Raw genomic sequence first — 12,795 nt, forward strand, 5'->3', positions numbered from 1 at the left:
AGCAGAGAGAGCAGAACGTTTGAGATGAAATTAACAGATTCTGCAGAGTGGGAGAATAGAGATAGAATGAAGCAGGAAGGATGAAAAAGGGGTCCCTATGTCCTCCAGAAGTCTAAACCTATAGCAGCATAACTACAGAGATAGATCAGGATAACCTGAGCCAATCTAACTATAAGCTTTATCAAAAGACTGCCTCACGGCCTAAAACTGGTAGTTGGTTCCAGATCACCATAAGAAAATTTGCTTGGCAATATATTGTCCCAGAAAGTATTGAGATAAATAATAATATATTCCTTGGGTTCAAATCTAGGGTGTCCACAGGGTTGTAGAAGGTATTGCATGAAATCAGCAAAAAGTATTTAAAGGTAATAAATGTGATCTTAAGAAATACTTTTATTTTAAATGTCTACCTAACTGAACTTTTTTTTCCCTCTATTTGTCTTAAATACCTCCTAAATATCTCCTGAAAAATACAGGGATTAAGCTTACCTACATTATATATATTTTTTTCTGTCTGAGAAGGACCTCAGACAGCAGTGACATCACACAGACATCAGTCAGTGTGCTTAAGTGCTCAAACTGTGGTCAAGCCTTAACAAAAAAAAAAAAAAACTGACTGTCAGTTTATGCTCCAACCATAGATCTTATATGCTCTGAACTAACAACCCCCCCACCTACCTCATGCTGACATGTGTCCTCGGACGTCAGAGCGCCGTGTCTCACTGCGTTGATCGGTGTGCCAGAAACGAGTATTTATACCAAACTGCATTAAACATGCTGCTCACAGCTGGCAGTCAGAATCACCTGCAGCGTCTTTGCTGCTCTCTCGCCCTCACTGACAGGTGTGCAGTGCGTAAAGAAATGGAGCAAGTGGTCCAACTGCAACTTCTTTCTTATGTTTTTGAAGGCAAACTCATACAATGCCACGAAAATGTTGAAAATTGGCAGTTGTCTAGAAATGTTGAAATATGTACGCTGAACTAAGGATCCCAAGGTGTGTGTGAAGCTCCCAGTCTGCTCACATGTGGGACAGACTTAAATACTAGTGGTTAAAACACTAAAATAGTCAGTTCTGCACAACTACGGCTAGTTTCAGTTCTAGCACCCTAAGAAAGCCAAAACTGACATCATTAAATTATTGCTTTATGTTTTTTATAAAGAATAATTTCAGAATTTGGTTAAAAACTACCGTAAGCTAAGCTGTGAAAAGAAAAATCTATTCAATGCCAATCCAGAAATTAGGAATTTCTCTTTTTGTTAAATGAATGAATCCCTTTAGCTGCACATTTCTGCAAACCTGTTCTGTTTTGCTTTTTCCTCACTAATTTATTAAGATGGAACTAAAGAAAGTCTATAAAACAGCTTTGGTCATAGGTTAGTTTTAAATAACAATTGTTTCAGTGGATCAGCGTTTTCTTATTTTTTATAAGAAAGACAAAAAAAGGAGAAAATTATCCTTTAATTCAAATAACAATACTTGGTATAAAATTACCACACTGTAAATTAGTGGTTTTCAAAGCTTTTTGATGTCATATAAAAATCAGAACTGTATTAAAAAGGTATTAAATTTAACATTCTTGTATAAACTGGCTTGCTACTTCTCACAAGATCCTCATGCGACACTAATAATTCAATAATTGAACTTTATTGATCTAACCCATCCCTTTGGGGAGCAGTGGGCTGCCACTGTGCAGCGCCCGGGGAGCAGTGTAGGGTTAAGGTTTCTTACTCAGGGACCCAGAGTGTCAGTCTTTTGGAATTCAAACCCAGAACCTCTGGGACCTAAGCCCAACGCTCTAACCACTAGGCCACCTCTCCCCTAAGGGGAAGGGTGAGTGGAGAACGATTGAATCCATTTGTTTTCCGGACTTTATAGTTAAAGAAAAGGGAGTCGCAAAGAAAACAATCATACAAGCAAAGAGAATGTAAGCCGTTGAGCTCAGTTAAATTTATCATGTAAATTTAATAGATTTTTTCTTCATTGTGAAAGGCCCAGTGCAGATCAGATGCAGCAATAATTTGATAGACCTAAAGCAAATATGAACCTTTACACAAACAATAACTGCTTTATGCAGTGTGTACAAAGTATTAAAGATAATTTGTGTTGCATGTTTTTTGCCTGACTTCATGTGCTATATATGTTGAATAGTTGGGTCCCTTCGAGGCTGCTCCAGGAGTACAAACAGTGCTCATCAAAACAGCATGGCTGTTTGAGGCTTGTTCTTCTCCCTTATTATTGTTTGCTCACGTCACAGAAATAGTCACATGTAGAAGTGTCACACTGTACAGTAAGCAAAACACAAAACAAATTGACTTAAATGTTCAGATGACAGAACAAAGGGTGTGTATTCTGTTATGTAAAGCTGCACTTCCTGTAAACACAGCATTTTCCATCTAAATGGATTAAACTGTACCTCCTTTAAAACATTATTTGCTGATTTCTTTTCTTATTGTCTTAAACAAAAAAACATGAAGTTACAGAAAGAAAACCAGTTTCTTATAAATTAAAGTAGATGGTATTGTGGGTTCACTTTGAAAATTTACAAAAAAAGAATGCTTTGCAGTGGGCCTTGATAGATTTTTACAATCCATATAGGAAGGACAGACAAGAAGTTGGACAAACTGTATTATTTCAAAACCTAAGACAATTCAAAAACTGTTGCTTGTTTAATCAATCGTCCACATTTTTCCCAATAAAGTTTAGTCAAACAAATAAAAAAAAATTAGTCAAGCATAAAAAATGAATAGTTGGTTACTAAAATTATAATTTGCTTGCAGTCTAATGCTGCGTTCACACCAAAAGCAGCAGAGGCAGCAAAAATGCATCTGCTGCTTCATTTTTGATGCTTGTACAAGTTTAGTTGTGGTGGAATAGGGGGTCTGATGCGCGTTGGGCAGAGCTACCCTATCCTTTCTTTGCCTGGCAGCTATATTTGCTGTAATCAGTGGGATTTAAGTAGTTTTAATATGTTTTTAAGTGGGAAAATCCACCTGAAAACTTAATCATTGCAGTCAGTTGATCCAGATTACCATCCTGCCTTCAAATATTATTTTTGTCGTAGCCGCTCAGACCCCCACATACCTGCGGTGCGCAGTCAGTAGGAATCCCATTTAACAGCAGGCTCTGGCCCGGTCGCCTCCTCGCCGTTTGCCGCGGCGGCTGGAAAGCGTTTTGTATGTAATTCAAACTGCAGGCACCAGGATAATAAAAGTGAACATATTTTGCTGTCAGGTTTCAGCATTTTAAGTTAATTTAGGTGTTAATAAACTGTTTCAGGGGAGTGATCATAGTGATCTGTATCATCAGTGCTGTGTCTGTCTCCCTGCCAGCTCCCAGATCAGCTTCTCTGATTAGTTGATGCGGCGCATCGAGCAGCAAAAGTTCAATTTTTCCATCTCGAGCAGCAGCTGCGTTTGCGGCGCTTCTCACGTGTCAGATGCTCAAACGCTTCTGACGCGCTGCTCCTGCTGCTCGAAACGCGCTGCAGGACCTTTTGCTGCGCCTTGATGCGCGTCAACCATTGACTTTGCATGTAAACTAGCTTCTCCTGCTGCCTCTGCTGCTTTAGGTGTGAACGCAGCATATGTAGCTAAGCTTAAAGGGGACCTTTTATGTAAAATTCAGTTTGTGCACATTTTTAGGTTCCATTTGGGTCTCTGCTTTTAGAAACAGTCAAAGTAGAAAAAAAAAAAATCAAATTTTTTTTATAGTTTTTTTTTTTAAAGTAAATAAAGTATTTTCTGAGCTATAGAGCGCACCTCACTATAAGTCACGCCCACAAATGTTTTTGAAAAAACTGGAAACTTGCATAATGTAAGCCACCCCAACTATGAGCCGCTGATACCTACTGAACTGTCTGCCATCAAACCTGTAGGGGGAGCTCTACATAAAGCCCCTGAAGTAGGGACGAAGAAGAATGCTAGCTACCATTAGCTTGTTGGCTCTTACAGCTGTAAGAGCTTCTACTAAAAGCAGGGGCTTCGTCTGCTCTTTATTTCAGCTTTGCTGGAGTTGAGCACAGTCTCTTCTTTGGTTCGGCAGCTTTAATGCGGCAAATAAATGTCCAAATGTGAATTTGGGACATTTGTTCTCCGTCGTGCCTGCTGCTAGCACATTCTTGTGCTAAATGAAAATTTGCCCCTTATTCTTTCCTTTCTCAACTTTTAACTTTCACCTCTGGCGGTTAGGAATAATCCACAGAAAAGCTGCACCTTCTTATAAGCCGCATGTTCCAAAGCGTGGGGAATAAGTTGTGGCTTAAAGTCCGGAAAATAGGGTAAATGTTTTGTTGGTGTCTGGAAAGTGAGACAGTTTAAAACCTCCCTAATTATCACATTGATTGGGAAACACTTCCACTCATCTACACTGGAAAAATTATCTGGAAATAAGTAAATATTTCTCATATTAACTGCATTTCCCCTTAATTTGAGTAGGTAAATGAGATGATTTGCCAATGGAATGAGTATTTCTACTCTTAAAATTGTGTTTTCTTATTTTACATGTAAATTGTCTTGTTCCATTGGCAAAATGTCTCTTTTACCTTCTCAATTCAAGACCAAATGCACTTATTTTAAGCAAAAAAATGACCTAACTAGATTTTGATTTTTTTTTTTTAGTGTAGCAAGCCCACTCTTTACCTAGCTAAACAAGGCAAGTAAAACTGTAACTATATAACAGATTACTATTTTTTTTTTCTAGTCCATTTTCTCCCGCTTATTCCTTGTTAGGGTCGCCGTGAGTCTGGTGCCTAACTCCAGCTGTCTATGGGTGAGAGGCGGGGTACACCTTGGACAGGTTGTCAGTTTGTGGCAGGGCAACACAGAGCGATACAACCATGCACACTCACACTGATGGACAATTTAGAGATGCCAATTAACCTACCAGTCCTATATATGTTTATATGGGGTTATATGTTTACAGTATTTGAATTTTTTTCATGAGGATACGTTTCATCCATTACGCTTATCCGTAAATTTGAAAGTGACACTAAGAGGGATGTGAAATGCTTTAAAAACAAAATCAAAACTGCAACTTTCAAAATTTTTGACATGTGCTTGAAAACCAACCAATGGTCTCTCTTGAAAGCTTGACTGGAAAAAACAGGAGTGATTCCGTTAATAAGGAGTTACTTTTGTTACTTAAGAGTTACTTTTGTACAAAGAACTTTAGTGCTCAAGGTTCTGTTGAATTTTATGTAAGGTTAGCTTCGTTTAACTGTTTTGGCTAATCTTGGTATACTTTTCCATTTCTACCCCCTTGTTTGGCCCATATAATTATATTTTAAAAGTTCCTACGAGTCACTGTTACTTTTAACTTCTATGGGATTAATAAAGTATTTTTTAATTGAAATCTCATCTCTTCCCGCCGTTTCCTTTTTTCCCCCCTTTCTTGGGTTTTGGTGTTTTTTTTCTACACCTTTGTGATTTGTCAATTCAAAGCAACCTCTCCTTGGCCTCAATTTAGTTAAATACCTTGTGTGATGGTGGGTAATTTGGTTATTTTACGTTCCCTCTTGTTCATCAGTAGAAGGAATTTGAGCTCAGCTTCATAGAAATGTGACTCTCCAGATCTGTTATCCTCCTACAGTGAGTAGAAGCTTGGCAGCAGTAAATTAGTAGAACTGAGCACCCGCATTTTGATTTGACATGTTTTTAGGCTGGCATCCTCCACCTTCTCTCAGATAATGCTGGATATAAAGAAAAATTGAATTAACTTTACTTCCATTGTAAGGATAATGCAGTGCAACAAAGGGTTACACTGATTTTTTAAAATAATTTTTAGGGGTATTTATTCATGTTTCTCTCTGAGATCCAGAACAATAGGGAGGATTGGACACCACCCCCTTCAACAGATTTAGCGGCTGATGGGCTGGCTTCATGTATGCTAACCTCTACAATTGGATAAAAACAACCAACCGGAGTGGAGGCCTGGGTTGGAAGAACTGATCTCTATAATTGTAGCTTTCAGTCGAGGCAGTAGTTCAATGTTGCTCTAATAATGTTGCAGGCGGAGGCACTGAATGTAGACTGTAGTCCCCAGAGACTACGGAAATTACAGCACGACTCATAATTGAACTCCACTTTCACTACTGCTGCACACTCATTTAGGATATTTTATTTTCCACTGCTTCTTAAAAGTAAAATACAAAACCTAAAAATTCCTAACCAGTTGTCAATTGTATGCTCCAGTTTGGGCTAAATGATTAGCCGGGCTTTACAGAACATTTAGTATGACCACAGTTTATTTCATTTATCGATATAAAAGACCAAAAATAATTGGTGAAATAAAAAAAAAGCAAAATGTTCAAGTTGGGCATCTCAACTCTGTTGAACTTATCTATCATAGATCAGTAGAAACATCCCCACAGTATGATACCTTTAAGCATAATCAACCTGTCCTAATGTTTTAACTCAGAAATATATGGGCCTGCATCTAAAATCTGATTCAAGCCTGCTGATAGAAACTCTGCCCTTCTGTTGAAAGTTTATGTAACCCACTGGTTAATGAAAGATGGTCAGTTGTTCTCATATTTATTTATGTTTACTATTGTTCTGTGTGTGTAATATCACTAGATCAAACCTTTTCTTATGTTCAACCCTTCAAAATAACCAATGTTTTATCTGGTCCGTATTGTTGTCAGTCAATTTCCAAAGCTTAGATATATTATTGATGTATCAGAAAAGAAAAATTTATATAGTCTTTAGTGTAATTATTTGATTTCATTGATTTCTCTTAATACCTGATTTGTGACCGTTTTATTTTGCTGTAGTTTCTTTAGAAAGCTTATGTTGATGGGTCCACTCCTTCCACCTCATGTTTACCTCTCCTGCTTTGCGCTCCTCTGGGAGCTTGTGCCAATTTGCCAAACTTAATAAAATACATTGAACTGCAGCTTTGCCAGAATGCATTGCATTTTTTTCCAAGCCATTGCAGTTCCTCCATCACCTAATGCCACCTTAAATAGAATTAAATAAAAAATGCCCCTAGCTGACCAGCCTTAGAGACAGGAAAGCCCTTTCTGTGTTTGAATTCTACAAATGGCCGCCAGTTTGGAGCTCATTTGTTCCTTTTTAATAAAAGATGATTTGCTCTGGCGGTTGGCGCATGGTTGTAGTGGCCAAGCTGTGCTGTTATTAGAGAGATTACATGGCTGGCAGTAGCATGCAGCGTGCAGGCTGTTGCATCTGTGTCAGGAGGCCCATAAAGCCAATCTGTCAGTATGCCGTGTCCCTGCCAGAGAGAAGTCTAAAGAGCTGCGCTACAGAGTCCCATCAGCAGCACTCTGTCAGCAAACACCACACCTAACACCCCAAATATGCCACTTACACTTCTACAAAACTATATATGGAAGACAGTTGAAATGGCATAATAATGTCTGTATTAGAGGACAAAGGATGAAATCTCCATCACCTAAAACTTTGTGGACACAGCTTGATGGATAGTACGAGGATTTAGTGAGAAATATTGAGATGCAGAGTACATGGTTACTGTAGGTGTGAGCACAGATGGTGTTCATGTTTCTGTTAACATCTCCGGCAATGCAGTGTTAAAATTCCCCCACAGCACTAACAAGCTTTATGTTAAATACCCGAATCCTTTCTCTCTGCTTTTCAAGGCAACTCCAAAGGGAAACGGCAGAAGAAGATTTTCTGCAGGACGCAGAACTACCTGAACCAGTATGCTGCAGATGGCCTTCGCACTCTCTGCATTGCAAAGAAGGTAAGCAATAGATGGCGTCTCTGTTTGTAGTCCATCACAGATGACTGCATGGACCAACCCTTTACAAATGGGACATGCTTCATGACTCAGCTGCAATCTGCGCCTCATTCCCAGGCTGCTAATTTATGCTCTCGCAGGCTTGGCTCGATATATCCTTGCTTGTGCACAGCCCGTCACCAAAGCCAAGTGATAAAACACCTTGTCAAGGTCTCACATTCTGCTGTGCAAGAGTTAGAGCAGCAAACTCCCCCCCCCCCCCAAAATGAGAAGCTGTGATTCTTTAAACTGTGTGTATTTGATTGTAAACTCTGGTGATTTCTGTGTCAGGTTTTGAGCAAAGAGGAATACGCCCGCTGGCTGCAGCGCCACCTAGAGGCTGAGACAGCCATTCAGGGAAGAGAGGAGCTTCTCTTTGAGTCGGCTTTGAGGCTGGAGACAAACCTTCACCTTTTAGGTAGGTGTCAGTTTGCTTAATATTTCTTTCTTTTTCCTTTTTAGTTTTTTTTTCCTATACTTTCTTCCATATATGCTCTTCCCTTCCTTGTGGTTTTTGTGGTTCCTTCTTAATTTGTATTTTATTTTAAGAACTAACAAGTCTTGAAAGCTGAGTCTAAAAACAAGTGACAGATTATTAATATTATAAAATGTGCAGGAACCCCGTACACTGTTGCAGATGCTGATATGGATGCGTGCTTCTGTCCACAGGAGCGACTGGCATTGAGGACCGGCTGCAGGACGGCGTCCCCGAGACAATAGCTTCCTTGCGGAAAGCCGGCCTGCAGATCTGGGTGTTGACGGGTGACAAACAGGAAACGGCCGTCAACATTGCCTACGCCTGCAAACTGCTTGACCCTGACGAGGAGATGCTGACGCTGAATGCTGACTCCCAGGTGAGGAAGGATCAGAATGAACCTTTTTAGATAATAATAAGTTCTCCATCACAGCTTGGCTGTGATGTGACATCCATTCATGAGAAGCCATGAAGGCATCTGAAGGTCTCCCCACTTGTAGCTGTGTACTGATGATTAATTTATTGGAAAGAAACAAAATCTGACAAACATTATGACCACCCTCAAGATATGCTGGTGAAGATTCTCAGTCGTCCAGGTCATAGTCATTCCAAAAAAAGAAAATTAAAAACAATCAACTGTACTTTGTTTCCAAGTTTTAAGACGTTTCACTTCCCATCCAGGAAGTTTTTTTCTATTCAAAATGTCAGGAACAGTGTTGTGTTTTGAGGTTTTATACAGTCGCCCAGCAAAACCTTGTTTTTGTTTTAATAACATGCAAACGTTTTTTGTTTTTTTTCTTAATCAATACAGCATCTCGATTGTTGCAGAATAAAAGTATTATTTTTACTTCTGGTTAATGATGTCAACATCAACGCCAAAGCATTCTGCTCCAGTGGGGATAACTGGTCGAAGTCACGTGAACTGGAGCTCAGACGTCAACAGAGCTTAGTGTCTCTGTGATGGATCTGAGAAATGCCCTCTTAGCGTTACATTTCCAGGATTCCAAATAAAAACAAAAAAAAGAAGAAAATCAAGCTTTTAAAAGTTGGTGCCGACTTAAGGAGTCAAACACTAACCTTTGCTTAGCATTAGCTCAGGAGGAGTAAAATATGCAACTATCACTTTTAAGTTAAATGAATGAATGAATAGGAATTTATTTCAGACATTTTCAGATAGACAATTTGACAAACAACAATAAATTAATCAACCAAATACACACAAAAAAGACTAGTTAACATCAAACGTAACCAACTTCCAAACTAACTAAATTACCTGAACATCAATAGAAACAAAACCCTCCACCAAATAAACCTGTTGGTATATACAGCAGACAGAAGTTATTAATTGATTAATTTAAATTGTCTGAAAAGGGGTATAAAGAAGTAAACTTATTATTCATTTTGAGCGACAGTGGCGTTGGATGTAGGAGTTTGCCCTGAAATCGAAGGGTTGACGGTTCAAGCCCTGACTCCGACTTTCAGTGTCGTTGTGTCCTTGAGCAAGACACTTCACCTGCATTGTCTACTGATGGTGGTCAGAGGGCCCGGTGGCGCCAGTGTACGGCAGCCCCGCTTCTGTCAGTGAGCCCCAGGGCAGCTGTGGCTACAATGTAGCTTGGCACCATCCGTGTGTGCGTGAATGGGTGAATGAATGTAGTGTAAAGCGCTTTGGTCAAGTCTCCTGACTTGAATAAAGGTGCTATATAAGTACATGACATTTACCATTCATATCCCCTAACCCTCTAATTGCATATAAATTAACTTAAAGTAGAGTAACCTTCCTGTTACTCAAAAAGTATGTTTTTTTTTTTATTATTTTATTTTAATAAAACATTTGTTGTAAATGGGACCACAAGTGCACTGGGACACAGCAAATATTTGAACTTTTTAATTATTAGGGATCTCCTGATCCAGTATTAGTATCGGATATCTGATATTAGCCAAAATACTAATGTCGGATTATATCATCCGGCATCTAAAATCTCCAATATTGTTCTCATACCTGTTGTTCTTTATTTTAGTAAAATCACTTGTTCTAGACTTTTCTAACATTCTACAGTGCAAAATAGGTAATAATATGATTCAATTGTATCAGTCAATTCTCAAAGCTGCAATATCGGTATCGTGCTGGAAATCTAAAAAGTTATGATGAGACACCCCTATTAAACATGTAATCATAAAGCAGGTGTTTTTGAAGAAAGCGACTCGTATCCCGACCAGAATATCAGGTCAACAAGCTTTTTATGTTTTGAGATCTAAAGAAACTTAAAAGTCCATGTAAAAAAGCAGAGTGTGTTTGTTTCATTCAACATTATTGTGAGTTTAGTTTATTGCTGAACAAGCAAATGTTAAAGTATTCTCAAATTTGTTTGTCTTTGTGGTTTATGAAATAAAGGAATGTTTTCGGGCTCTGATTAACTCAGCTATTTCAACCTACAAAGCCTTGACGGAAACATTGATGTATAGGCCATGTATAGGGACTTTCTGTCCACAGTCCAAAAGCGTATTTTATTTATTTAGTAGGTAGATCTATGCAGCTGAAAAAGGCTGCTGCAATCAGGGACTGGATTAACCACAGATGGATGTCCATGGTCTGTAACAGTGGTGAGTTGCTGGTATCACACCAGCATCGCTTCACCTCTGATTGCTTGCCTTATTCCCAGAATAAATCCTGGCATGATGAGATTTATGCAGTGATACTAGAGAACCTGATGGGGTTGCCTTCCATTTTTCCCGTGGTTCTTTTACAATGCTTGTTGTTCATCATTTCCCAAGTTAGTTTAGGTAAACAGGACTGTCTCTCCCCAGACATAACAAACCTGATAAACTGTTTATCTGACACCTTTAAGCTAGAAGAAGCAGTAGCTTTATTAACCGGGAGCGATTCGGGCTGAACGGCCTATCTTTAGCTCCCCTTGTGGATCAATAACTGTGGATCCTGTCAAGGATTCAGGTTGGTTATTGCCTTGGACCAACTTGGATGGAAACAGACTTCTAACAGGTGCTGTGATGAAGAGGGAATCAATCTTATTCACAGGATATTTATGCCGAAGTTCAAATCAATAAAAGCTTCAGGTTGATGTAGATGCATTGGGCTTTGTTTTCTCTGAACGTCACCTGCTGTGAATTACGGTGGTCAGTGTCTCAGTGGTGACTTCTAACCGTCTCTGTGCCTCTGTGTGATCCAGGAGGCGTGCGCTGTGTTACTGGAGGAAAGTTTACATTACATCCAGGCCAAATTCCTCTGCAGCTCCGGAGACCAGTCCACCAAGACCTTCAACAGTAACCTAGAACCCTTTGAGATCTATCCCTCCCTCTCCACCTCCTCCTCCCACGCTGCTCACTTCTTGGTGCACCGCCTGGGCTTGGTCATCGATGGGCGGACCTTGGCCTACGCTCTGGATAAGAGCTTGGAGGATAAGTTTCTGGCGGTGGCGCGTAGCTGCCGCTCGGTTCTGTGCTGCCGGTCCACTCCACTGCAGAAGAGCATGCTGGTTAAACTGGTGCGGAACAAGCTGAAAGTCATGACCCTGGCCATAGGTGAGACCCAAGTGAACCATGCAGTTTAATTTAAAGGTTATTTCAAGTTTTGTTTGCAATTTAAATTCAGAATGGAAAAAAAATGTTGAGACTGTTACTGGAGTTTCTTTAACACGGCTCCTACGCAGTTTGGAAAAGTGATTGGAATTCAGTTTTTACTCCTTATCCAACTGTCTGAAAGTTGTATCTCTCTATCCACCCACCAATCTGTCCACCCATCCAACCGTATCTCCTATAAATAGATCCTTCTATCTAGCCAGATTCCCATTCCTTTGCCATCTATTCAATCATTCATCATCTAACCATCAAATAGTCCATCCACCCACTCTCTTTATTCTAGCTCTAGTTATTCACCCACTAATTCTCCTCAAAGCTGTAGTTTTCTTCAGGTTTCAGATCAACTCCCTGAGAGCTTTAGAATCACCTTTATTTGTTTATTTTGGGAATCTTTCTATTTATACTTTTTAAGTTGTCTGGAAAATCACCAAAAATTATGAAAAAATAAAACCTGCTCAAAGGCAGTGGAAGTTGTGCCTTTTAATATTTGATATTTAAACTGTCACCAACTTTACACGACATAAAAAGTAAAACCAGACATGTTGGATCTAATTACAAACATAGAAAACAGCAATAGCTATAAAGATCAGAACTGGTCAGAAGAATTGTGTAATATAAAAAATATACCCTATTTTCACGACCATAAGGCGCCGACGGAATACGTTCGCTTTTATTACCGGTATCCTGGTGCCTGCAGTTTAGATTATTTAGATGAAAAGCACCTGCCAGCCGCTGCAGTGAACCCGGAGCCGACCCGGCCCAGAGGCTGCTGTTGAAGGGATTCCTACTGTCGGTGCACCGCTGGTATGTCGGGGTCTGAGCGCCTCCGACAGAAATAGTATAGGCAGGATGATAATCTGGCTGAACTGACTGCAAAAATTAAGTTTTCAGGTGGACTTTTTCACTTAAAAACATATTAAAACTACTTTATTCCCACTGATCACAGCAAATATAGCTGCAGGATTTA

At 39.5% G+C, this 12,795-nt stretch overlaps 1 protein-coding gene across 1 annotated transcript in view; it reads left to right on the plus strand.

Moving 5' to 3' along the window:
• atp10a (ATPase, class V, type 10A) overlaps nt 1-12,795 on the plus strand; it is a 70,362-nt gene that overhangs the window by 42,327 nt on the left and 15,240 nt on the right. The window contains exons 11-14 of the mRNA XM_015394456.1: nt 7,617-7,720; nt 8,048-8,174; nt 8,426-8,610; nt 11,420-11,771. Of these exons, the coding sequence (XP_015249942.1) occupies nt 7,617-7,720; nt 8,048-8,174; nt 8,426-8,610; nt 11,420-11,771 (768 nt within the window). The remainder of the gene's footprint in view (nt 1-7,616; nt 7,721-8,047; nt 8,175-8,425; nt 8,611-11,419; nt 11,772-12,795) is intronic.

Source organism: Cyprinodon variegatus, unplaced genomic scaffold, assembly GCF_000732505.1.
Source record: "Cyprinodon variegatus isolate N-32 unplaced genomic scaffold, C_variegatus-1.0 Scaffold686, whole genome shotgun sequence".
Taxonomy (NCBI): Eukaryota; Metazoa; Chordata; class Actinopteri; order Cyprinodontiformes; family Cyprinodontidae; genus Cyprinodon; species Cyprinodon variegatus.